Genomic DNA, 12,533 nt, shown 5'->3' with positions numbered 1-12,533 from the left:
CCCTACCCCTCCTCCCATCTAGCATCCCTCAGATTTTCCTCTATGTCCCTGAGACTGTTTCTGATTAGTTCATTAATTTATTCTTTTCTTTAGATTTCACATATAAGTAAGATCATATGGTATTTGTCTTTCTCTGCCTGACTTATTTGACTTAACATAATGTTCTCTAAGTCCATCCATGTTGTTGCAGATGGTAAGATTTCATGCTTTGTGGCTGCGTAATACTCCACTGTATAAGTGTACCACAGTTTCTTAATCCAGTTGTCTACTGATGGGCATTTCGGTTGTTTCCATGTCTTGGTTATTGTGTATTGTGCTGCAATAAACATAAGGGTGCATAAATTAGTTTCAGTTAGAGTTTTGGATTTCTCCGGGTAGATACCTAGGTGTGGAATTGCTGGATCTTAAGGTAGTTCCATTTTCAGATTTTTGAGATACCTCTATACTCATTTCCATAGTGGCTGCACCAATCTGCAATCCCACCAACAGTGCACAAGTGTTCCCTTTTCTCCACATCCTCGCCAGCACTTATTGTTTGTTGATTTATTGATGATAGCCATTTTGACGGGGGTGAGGTGGTATCTCATTGTGGTTTTTATTTGCATTTCTGTAATGATTAGTAAGGTTGAGCATTTTTTCATGTCTGATTGCCATCTGTATGTCCTGTTTAGAAAAATGTCTCTTCATGTCCTCTGCCCATTTTTTAATTGGGTTGTTTGTTTTTTTGGAGTTGAGTTGAGTGAGTTTTTATAAATTTGAGATATTAACCTCTTATCTGATATATCATTGGCAAATATCTTTTCCCATTCAGTAGGATCCCTTTTTGTTTTATTGATGGTTTCCTTTGCTGAGAAAATACTTTTTAGTTTGATGTAATCCCACGTGTTTATTTTTTCTGTTACTTCTCTTGCCCAAGGGGATACATCAGTAAAAATCTTACTCCTGGCAATGTCTGTAAAGTTTCTTAGATTTCTTTTCAAATTGGTGTTAGTCCTCATTTCAAGTAAGGCAGATTTTTATTTGAAGGATTAATAATAAAATATGTTTCTTTCTTTTTTAATTTCTAGAAACATTTATTTCTGAATTTACTTTTATTTGGCCAGAATATCACCTCTTGCCATTTTCTACATTGTCGTTTTCCTGAATAACTTTTAATTTTTAAGTTTTATTAAGTTTGTTGGGGTGACATTGGTTAGTAAAATTATATAGGTTTCAAGTGTACATTTCTGTATGTCATGCATATATTGCATTGTGTGTTCACCCAGAGTCAGTTCTCCTTCCATCACCATATATTTGACCCCCTTTATCCTCTTGTACCATTCTCCCTATCCCCTCATTCTCCAGTAACCACTAAACCAGGGGCGTCCAAACTTTTTTCAACGTTTTTTACCAAGGGCCATATGCGGTAAAATACACAAGCAGCCGGGCCACTCACTCGAGATGAAGTACGTATTGCCTCACCTGGTTTATTTAAATAAACTAAATATATTTTTGGAATTTGCTGCGGGCCAATTAAAAATGGATCCCGGACTGCAGTTGGCCCGCGGGCCACTGTGTGGACACCCCTGCACTAAACTGTCGTATGTGTCTATGAGTTTTTGTTCCTTTATTTGTCTTGTTCCTTTGTGTCTTTCAGTTTTATATTCCACATAAGTGAAGTCAGATGCTTCTTGACTTTTTCTGTCTGATTTATTTCGCTTAGCATAATAGTCTCGTGTTCCATCCATGTCGCAAATGGCACTATTTCATCTTTTTCTTATGGCAGAATCGTATTCCATTGTGTATGTATACCACATCTTCTTTATCCAGTCATCTACCAAAGGACACTTTTGTTTCCATGTCTTGGCCACTGTGAATAATGCTGCAATGAATATTGGGGTACATATATCTTTACAGATGAATGTTTTCATATTTTTGGGATAAATACCCAGGAGACTGATTGCTGAGTCATATGGTAATTCTATTCTTAATTTTTTGAGGAACCTCCATACTGCCTTTCATAAGGGCTCCACCTATCTTCATTCCCACCAACAGTGTATGAGGGTTCCTGTTTCTCCACAGCCTCTCCAATACTTGTTATTATTTGTGTTGTTGATAGCCATTCTAACTGGTGTGAGGTGATATCTTATTGTGGTTTTTGTTTGCATTTCTCTGATGATTAGAGATGCTGAGCTTCTTTTCATATATCTGTTGGCCATCTGTATGTCTTCTTTGAAGAAATGTCTATTCAGGTCTTCTGCCCATTTTTAAATTGGACTGTTTTTTTGTTGAATTGTATGAGTTCCTTATATGTTTTGGATATTAGCACCTTATTGGAGGCATTGTTTACAAACATCTTCTCCCGTTTAGTTGGTTAACTCTTTCTTTTTAGTTTGATATAGTCCCATTCATTTATTTCAGCTTTTACTTCCCTTATATTTGAGGTCAAATTCATAAAATCTTCTTTGAACCCAAGGTCCATAAGTTTAGTACCTGTGTTTTCTTCTATACAGCTTATTGTTTCAGGTCTCATGTTTAGGTTTTTGATCCATTTTGAGTTAATTTTGGTACTTGGTGACAGATAGCATCTAGTGTCATTCTTTTGCACATGGCTGTCCAATTCCCCCAGCACCGTTTTTGAATAGGCTGTGTTTTCCCCATTGTATGCTTTTGGCTCCTTTGTGGAAAGTTATCTGTCCATATTTATGTGGGTTTATTTCTAGGTTTTCAATTCTATTCCATTAGTCTGTGTGTCTATATTTCTGTCAGTGTCATGTTGTTTTGATTATTGTTGACCTGTAGTTCAAGCTGAAGTCAGGGAGTGTGATACCTCCAGTATTGTTCTTTTATCTTAGGATTGCTTTGGCTTTTTGGGGTCTTTGTGGTTCTGTACAAATCTGATGATATTTTGTTCTATTTCTTTTAAAAATGCCATCAGGATTTTGATGGGGATTGCATTAAATCTGTATATTGCTTTGGGTAATATGGCCATTTTAACTATATTGATTCTTCCAGTCCATGAACACCGAATGTCTTTCCATTTCTTTGTGTCTTCAATTTCTTTTAAAAATGTCTTACAGTTTTCAGTGTATAGGTTCTTCATATCCTTGGTTAAGTTCATTCCTAGGCATTTTATTTTTTTTTGTTGCAATTGGAAAAGGAATTGGTTTTTTTTTAAATTTCTTTTTCTGAGATTTCATTGTTAGTATATATGAATGCAATTGATTTTTGTATGTTTATTTTGTAGCCAGCAGCTTTACTGTATTCATTTATTATTTCTAATAGCTTTTTGTAGGGTCTTTCGGGTTTTCTATATGTAGCATCATGTCATCTGCAAAGAGTGACAATTTAATTTCTTCATTCCCAATTTGGATGCCTTTTATTTCTCTCTCTTGCCTGATTGCTCTGGCAAGGACTTCCAACACTATGTTGAAAACCTGTCGTGTTCCTGAATGTAGAGCAAAAGGCTTCAGTTTTTCACCATTAATTTTAATATTAGCTGAGGGTTTGTCACATATGGCCTTTATTATGTTAAGGTATTTTGTTTCTATACCTATTTTTTAAGTGTTTTAATCATAAATGGATATTGTATCTTGTGAAGTGCTTTTTCTACATCTATTGATATAATCATTGATTTTTATCCTTTGTTTATGTGGTGTATGACATTGATCAATTTGTGTATATTGAATCATCCTTGTGCCCCGGGGATGAACCCTACTTGGTTGTGATGGATAATCTTTTTAATGCATAGTTGTATTCGATTTGCTAGAATTTTCGTTAGGATTTTTGCATCGGTATGCATCAGAGGTATTGATCTGTAATTTTCTTTTTTTGTGTTATCCTTACCATGTTTTGGTACCAGGGTAATGTTGGCCTCATAAAATGAGTTAGGGAGTACTGTCTCTTCAGTTTTTTGGAAGAATTTTAGTATGGCAGGGACTAGATCCTTTTTGAATGCTTGGTAGAATTCACTAATGAAGCCATCTGGTCATACTCTAGTTTCTCTACAGATAGTATAAATGTTTCACCCATTACTAGTCTTAATTTTTTGAGGAACCTCCATACTGTTTTTCATAGTGGCTGTACCAATTTACATTTCTACCAGCGGTGTATGAGGGTTCCTTTTTCTCCACTGCATCCTCAATACTTGTTATTACTTGTCTTGTTGATAATAGCCATTCCAACATTTCTGAGTAGTGTTTTTATATTATATCTCACCAAAAAAGAAATTTCTCTGCATGAGATTTTTTTTTCTATTGCTTTAACGTTTGAGTTTTCTTTTCAATTAATCAAGACTTTATTTGTTCATATATGTTTTAACACTTAGAGAAACTATCCTTCAAAATTGAGTCATTTTATTATTCATTGTTTTAATAGCATACAATTATTATAAGGACATTCATACTAGCCCTACCATAAAATTAATAAATGTCTTTGGGGGGAATTATCCATAAACCATAAGGAATTTATGTACTTCATAATATTCCTAATTTCTGTATGCATGCATACGTTAATGATCACGCACATTTTACAATGGTAAATACCAAAGAAATCAGGCAAAGAATGAAAGTTAACAGCCTTACTCTTACCTGTTCTAAGTGGATGTGTGGGAAATAAATAGCCTAATGAAAATAATACTGATAAACTATCTCTCAGTGGTCAGTATATCTTTTTTCCTGAAGTGTTGGTAGTGTTCTTAGAATAATTCCACTGAAAAAAATAATAATTCCTCTGAAAAAAATCCAAAATCTTTGTATAAAATAGTGCACTTTTGTCTTGTGTGTAAAAATCTTTTAATCTAGGTACAATTGGTATCCAAAACAGTTAACACTACTGGAATACATTAGAAGAGTTCAAAAGCACGTGTGTGTGTGTGTGTGTGTGTGTGTGTGCGCGCGCGCTCGCGCTTATATATATGACACACCCAAGACAAAAGGGATGCTTTCTGATGAGATTGGGAATGAGATGAAAATTAGTTAGAGAGAGTCTCCCATATTGCCAGGGTTAATTGAATTAACTGCATTTAAAAACATAAATGACACCTATTTGAAATTAGTTTGTAAACATGTAAGCTATAGGATGGACAAACAGCAATATGAAAAACTTCCACAAAATTTCATAACTCAGAAACAGTTCAGTGCTTCATAATATGGAAAGAAACTTCTAAAAATAGCCAATTGATTCGATTTAGTAGAAGTTAACCAATGCATTTCAGAAAATAATTTTTAACATATAGCAACAGAAGAACAACATTAAAAACCAAAATACTGGGAACACAAAAACTGAGGTCCTCATAGTACCAAAAGAGATAGAATCAGACTTCACATTAGAATTTAAAGAATGTAATTAAAGGAAAACTTAACTGGGATTTTTGTGAAAGGTTAACTATTTAACCACTTTAAACAGAAATGATTTAATACTCTCATGTAGTTCTGAAAATGTATTGTAACATCTAGTTATCCATATCAAAAGCACATAATTTCGTTAGCAAATACCCCTTTGATTTTACACTTAAAATGACCTCTGATCCATCAACGTTTATACTAAGAATTACCAAGCTACTATTTTAATAACATTTAAACAGCTTTATCAATATGTAATTCACAAACCATAAAATTAAAGTGTACAGTTAAGTGGTTTTTAGTATAGTCAGAGTTGTGCAGCCATCACCACAATCTAATTTAGAATATTTTCATTACTTCAAAAAGAATCTCAGTAACCATTTTTCCTCTTCCCCTAGTAGTAGGCAACCACTAATTTCTGTTTCTATTTATTTTTAATAACATTTTAACTTGCAACCTTATTGTTCTCATGCATATTCCAGGTCATTAGATCAGAGTTAAAAGCTCTTAAACTAGCCAAATTTGCAAGTCCTGTGACATACTCAGAAAACATTCAAACGATAGTTCCATGATGTTATGATTGTTCCATATTCTAATAGTTTTTGATCTGGAACATGTATCAAATTCTGTGTTTGTGCCACTTAGTAGGGGTGCTAAACTCAATTAGAAGGGATAAAACTGTTCTGTCCAGACTCAAGACAGTTTTTGTCAATCATTCCAGGCTTTTGGTAGTAGGAACAGCTTTATGAATCTTCTGTGGAACACCATTATCTTCAACAATAATGTCATCTTCATCACTGTCTTCATCCTTGGGCTCAACGTTTGGTTCAGTCTGCTATGGCTCTTTTCAGTGGATTAGGCTCTTGTCAGTGGCTTGGCTGGAGCTGCCAGAACCCCTACCATTCCTAACATTCTCCTGATTTACTTGTCTCACTCTTATGATGAGATTGCAGCTGTTTGCAATCATCATGTCTATTACTTGATCAAAACTCTTCCCTGAAACTTCTATACCACTGACTTCTAAAACTTCATTAACAGCCAATAGACTTGTGCTGTGAGCTAGACCTTCTGGAACACGCCAGGATGTAAAGAGATCCCTGGGACCTTCTCTGAGCCATGTGGTATCTCCGTTAGACTGAAACCATCCTACATATAGAAACCTAGGGAGTGTTCAGTGTTGAGATTGTAAAGATGAACTAACTCTACAGTGTGTTTCTGGGAAAATATCCACATCTGTAATTGAAGACAGGTATAAAGTCTTGAGGCATATGAATGACTGGATGTGATTTTTTTCTGTGGTTGACAAAACGTAGTGCATTGGTTAAAACATTTCACTTCATCATTAGCATGTTTGTACCAAAGGCACTGTTGTCTGTTTCTTTCTTCTTTTGTATAAAAATTCTAAGTAGTGGGTTGGCTATTGTGATAATTATCATCGTTTTTTACAGCCAGTAAGTGTTCCTGGGTGTCTGCATAGCCTAATAAAATGTCAAAATTGGGTTTCTTATGAACATTTTGTAGTACTCTATAAAACTCCTCAAAATGTCTAAGTTTTGCTTTCTAGCAAAAACTGATGAAATTAAGTGTCAAACCTGCTTTTACCTCCAGGATGCCCCAGCAGCCACTGTCCTGCTGAGTGGGGACTGCTCCCTGGGAGGCCAGGTGGATGCATGCTCACCAAATGCACCTGTGGAGGCGACTGGGGTCTCAGTGCAGAGCTCCACTGGCTTCCGCAGTGCGTCCGGTGGTGGCAGGTGGAGACACAACTCCCTCTCTCTGCTTTGGTGGCTGCAGAGCTCTGGTGGAGGAGGATGAGTGGGCAACTAGCCCATTCACCTCCTTGCTCTTGGCTGCCTCCCACACTAGTGAGCTCCTGGCCCAGGCCAGCAGCACTATCCTGAGAGACATTAAGAAAATAATTGTTAAAGACATTTTGGAGAAAAAGATAACCTGTAATCCTGCCACCTTAGCATGCATATTTTACCCATTTATTAAAAATTGCCTTCCAGGTCTTATCTATGACTATATGTTTTCATGTAGTGGCAGTCTAATGTACATCTAATTTTATATCCTTTTCCCTATTAAAATAGCCTTTATTCTGTATATTTGACAACTTTAACAATAAAAACCTAGGGAAATAGAAACTTTCGTATTGTGTACAGATACCAGGTAGGAGGGCCTTCTGTGTGTGTTTTTCTCTTCCCTCCAACTGCCCACATTCCCACGTTATTACTAGATTAGCAGTCATCCTCCTCTCTGTGGCACATGCCCATGGCTATCTTTACCCAGTTGACTAGGATGCAGACATATATATTTTAAACACATCTCACATCTTGAAATCTTCCATAGTCCTCATATAAACATGTACCACTGCTTCCTGCTGATTCTTTTTTGACCAATATTTATTTCCATTGTGTCATTTCCCCAAAGCACTCTTCCCCTCAAAATTCCTGACTGCCCAGCCCCTTTATGTCAAATATATATATATATATATATATATATATATGTCAGCTGTCTTCTATGTGTATGTAATAAAATCCACAATACCTATCCTGGCTCTCAGAACACTCCAAGATCTGCCCCAGCCTAATTTTTTCTAAGTGAATTTAATTCATTCATGCATCCTTTACTGAACACTTCCCTGTTACTCAACCCTCATCCATGTGTTCCTGTCCGCAAGCCTTTGCTTATACTCTTCCCTTGGCCTTGATCTCTTCTTCCCCATGCTTACTATAAGGGCAAATTCTGCTCACATGCACTTCTATGAAGATCTCCCCACCGTCCAAACTAGTAGTAACCATTCCCTGTTTTGAATTCCTGTGGAGTTTTAACAAATATCTTTTCAGCTGTCATTCCCGTCTTCCATGGTACTTATTAATATTTGTACCTTTGTCTTCATCCCCCTAATGCACTGTTACCTAAACAGATTTAAGAACAACTGATATATTTCAACTTCCTAATCTTTTTTTATTAAATTTATTGGGGTGACAATTGTTAGTAAAATTACATAGGTTTCAAGTGTACAGTTCTGTAATACATTGTCTATATATTGCATTGTGTGCTTACCACCCAGAGTCAGTTCTCCTTCCATCACCATATGTCTGACCCCTTTTACCCTCTTCCACTATCCCCCCTCAACCCTTACCCTGTGGTAACCGCTAAACTGTTGTCTGTGTCCATGACTTTTTGGTTCTTTATTTGCTTTTCTTGTTCCTGTCAAAGCTTTCTTTGGCTATCTTTTTGTCTGTGCCTTCTTACCTTTCTGCTTACACAGTAGAAAGCCTGAATATACTTTCACAAAAAAGCCTTAAATTATCTCAGCATACTTTACTGCACTCAGACCTTTTTACATCCAAAGCCTTTTTACCACTCTTCTGCAATATCCATACTCTATTCTGTATTCACAGTTCCTGTGCTGCATATATACTTATTTTCTAAATATCATCTTCCCCACCTTCATTTCACTTAAATGTTTTAAAAATCCTGTGTCATCTCTTTCTTTTGGTACCTTCCTCCAGTCCCAAGGTTTCTGTCTTTTGTCAGTCATCTTCCTTTCACTCTTAACTTTTCTGGTAATTCCACTTTGTCACCCTTCTCCAAAAGCTCACAGTGTGTTCATGTATATTTAGTGTTCAGTCGCGTGCTTCTGAATAAATATGTGCCTTTAAAAACAGTGAAATCCATAAACTATTAATATAGAAGTAACCTCTGGGAAGATGAGGTCTCTACTTGAAAGCTTCAAATAGAGATTCTCCTGCTAATGAACGATGGAGTTTTATCTAATGTTGTCTGAAATGTGGTGACTACTTGAACCACACAGAATGTCCACTATTGTGAAATGAACATTGATTTTACATTTCTGTCTATTTTGATTAGCCTGAGAAATAAAACTTATCACCTCAGAAGGTAATTTTCATATGGATTATATTGAGCATTAATTCTTAAGGGTAATTATGGACTTAGAAATGTTTTATCATTTCTCATTGTTCATACTGAAGTACTTTCCAGTGATGGGAGGAACTCATAATCTACAAGGCAGCCCAATCAATCCATTTTGTATTGCTATTGATTATTGTAACCATTCATCCTTGTATTGGGTTAAAATCTACTGGCTGTAATTATATTCCTTGACTCTAATTCTTCCCTCAAACTTTACAGAATTTGGATTCCTTTTCTACATGACAGCCCTTTAGATATCTAAAGGTAGTCATTCTATCCTCTGTACCCTTCTCCCCACATTTTTTCTTTCCCCTTTGAGGTAAACATTCTCAGCTTTTCCAAGTATTCCTCATAGGACACCATTTTAATCATCCCGATTGCTCGCTATGGACATTACACTTTGTTAATATCCCTTCTAAGGTAGTGTCAGAATGTTTTCAGACATCTTGGAAAGAGTAATCAAATGTCATGAAAACAATCTTTCAAAAATTGTTATATGCAGATATAAATCAGATCTTGAGGAATATATTAATACCATTGTAAATTGACAAGGCCAGGAAAGATCTGATGTCCATTGCCAGCCTGCAAGACAGAAGCCTTGTGTTGAACATTAAGAGTGATAATGTTCCAAGATACTGTGCCAAAATAAGGCCAAAAGAGCTGGTAATTCTTCCCAAGAAACCAATTAATGCACATACGAAATAGAGAAAGAATCATCGTGACCATTCTTTTATTTTGCATTTGACAAGCATATACAGAACACAGTGTTAGGAACAGTGTGAGATTCTGTAGAACCAAGTTTGCCTGGGGCAACCCTCATTTACACCTGTTGTTCCAGTCATAATTTTTCACTTTGAAAAGTGTCCAGGTTTGGAGGATAAATAACTGGCCACCCTTCTTATAACCCAACTAGTCTCTCTTAGAATTTTATCTGGGTGAAATATTACACAGCTGTACTTTAGCAGATCTAATGAGGCTGTGATAGTCCTTCTCTTCCATTTGAACAGATTGTTCCTTGACCGTGGGAAGTTGACAGCAAAGTATGTGTAGATTAAGGTCTACACATACTTACAGTTTCTCCTGGGCCACCCTCTAGAGGGCAGTATGATATACATCAGTTCTAACAAAAGGGACTGTGCATAAAAATTAGAAACTTTGATATTCTTAAAGAACCCATTGGAACCGATATTGTGAATAACTTATCTTTGCTAAGCAAAAAAGTAAAGAACTATTAAAAATTAATTGATTAATATCCTGAAAATTTGGGTTTCTTTATTGTAGAAACTGAACTTTGATGCCTGGAATATGTAATGATCCATTATAACAATTATGCATAGATTTTAAGAATGCATATTTTATGCTCCTCTCATGTTTTTCCTAATTAATGATTTTGCATGGTTAATTTTAATTCACATCACATAGTTTCTATATGTAAAATCAGCACTTAAAAGTGAATAAGTTAAATACTACGTTTCTCTAAAAGAGAAAAAAAACGCTAGTTTTTACTTATGACTTGAATCGTGGTAATATAGAACTCTAGAATTTAGAATTAGAATGTTTCTTAGAGATTGTGTAATTACTTCTATATTATCAGTGGGTAATTTGTTAGCTCCTAATATCAAAAGTAATTGCCTATGTTTCACATTTTGGATTTCCTAATATAATGTTCTCTTTTTAGAAAAGGTGGACAAATCCTATTTTCAAGAGAAGATGACTTTTAACAGTTTTGAAGGATCTAAAACTTATGTACCTGCAGACATCGATAAGGACGAAGAATTTGTAGAAGAGTGTAATAGATTAAAAACTTTTGCTAATTTTCCAAGTAGTAGTCCTGTTTCAGCAACAACACTTGCACGAGCTGGTTTTCTGTATACTGGTGAAGGAGACACCGTGCGGTGCTTTAGTTGTCACGCAGCGGTAGATAGATGGCAATATGGAGACTCAGCAGTTGGAAGACACAGGAAAGTATCCCCAAATTGCAGATTTATCAATGGCTTTTATTTTGAAAACAATGCTGCACAACCTACAAATCCTGGTGTCCAAAATGGTCAGTACAGAGCTGGAAATGATCTGGGAAACAGAAATCATTTTGTTTTAGACAGGTCACCTGAGACTCATGCAGACTATCTTTTGAGAACTGGACAGGTTGTAGATATGTCAGACACAATATACCCAAGGAACCCTGCCATGTGTAGCGAAGAAGCTAGATTAAAGTCATTTCAGAACTGGCCAGAATATGCCCACTTAACCCCAAGAGAGTTAGTTAGTGCTGGCCTCTACTACACAGGTATTGATGATCAAGTGCAGTGCTTTTGTTGTGGTGGAAAACTGAAAAATTGGGAACCTTGTGATCATGCATGGTCAGAACACAGGCGACACTTTCCTAATTGCTTCTTTGTTTTGGGCCGGAATATTAATATTCAAAGTGAATCTGATGTCATGAGCTCTGGTAGGAATTTCCCAAATTCAACTAATCCTCCAAGAAATCCAGCCATGGCAGATTATGAAGCACGGATCATTACTTTTGGGACGTGGACATACTCAGTTAACAAGGAGCAGCTAGCAAGAGCTGGATTTTATGCTTTAGGTAAACTTTATTATAAAACCAGGCTAATAAATAATTTTCCAATTATCCCAGGGCTCCTAAAAAATGAATAGATTCCTTTAGCCTCCTGAACTGGTAAATATTGAAGCGTAGGCTGGCGTTATTTTTTATATCACTATTATTTGATGAACCCTTAGGTTGAATCTGTAATGTAACCACTGAATTTATGTGAAAAAAGACTACCATATTATGAATCATGTTTATCTTCATGTAATTGTTTTTTGGAGAAGGATGACATATAAAAGATGATTGATATCCCTGATAGAAGAATGGGTCTGGTAGTAATACTAACTAATTTATTGAGCACCTACTATATGTTCTCAATACATATATTACATGCATTTTCTCTACACCTCTTAAGAAGAGTTAATGTTAGAGAGTTTAGTTTGGCTACTAGTGAAATTGATATTAAAATTGATATCCTCCTTTTTTTGTACACAGACTACGTATTTGAAAGCTGCCCTGTGTGATACCTTACTGCTTCAAATGAGCACTTTTCAAATGGACTACTGTAGACATGTCAGGAAGAGCCATTACTTTGATGGCTTCAAGGGATATTCAGAAAAATTATGTATCTGATCCATTTACTTTAGGATTGAAAGGTGCCAAAATACAAAATATCATTTCTATATTTTATTTACATAGTATCATATAGCAAATCTTGAAGA

At 35.8% G+C, this 12,533-nt stretch overlaps 1 protein-coding gene across 7 annotated transcripts in view; it reads left to right on the top strand.

Annotated features, from left to right (window-relative positions):
- Positions 1–12,533, top strand: part of XIAP (X-linked inhibitor of apoptosis) — a 53,998-nt gene that overhangs the window by 14,210 nt on the left and 27,255 nt on the right. For all 7 annotated transcript variants that reach the window (XM_081043694.1, XM_081043698.1, XM_081043697.1 and 4 more), the window contains one exon: positions 10,939–11,847. In XM_081043694.1, coding sequence (XP_080899820.1) covers positions 10,971–11,847 — 877 coding nt within the window. In that variant the 5' untranslated portion in view covers positions 10,939–10,970. The remainder of the gene's footprint in view (positions 1–10,938; positions 11,848–12,533) is intronic.

Source organism: Rhinolophus hipposideros (genome assembly GCF_964194185.1).
Source record: "Rhinolophus hipposideros genome assembly, chromosome: X".
NCBI lineage: Eukaryota > Metazoa > Chordata > Mammalia > Chiroptera > Rhinolophidae > Rhinolophus > Rhinolophus hipposideros.
Note: the sequence above shows the minus strand (reverse complement) of the source record. Positions and strands in the feature narration are given on the sequence as shown.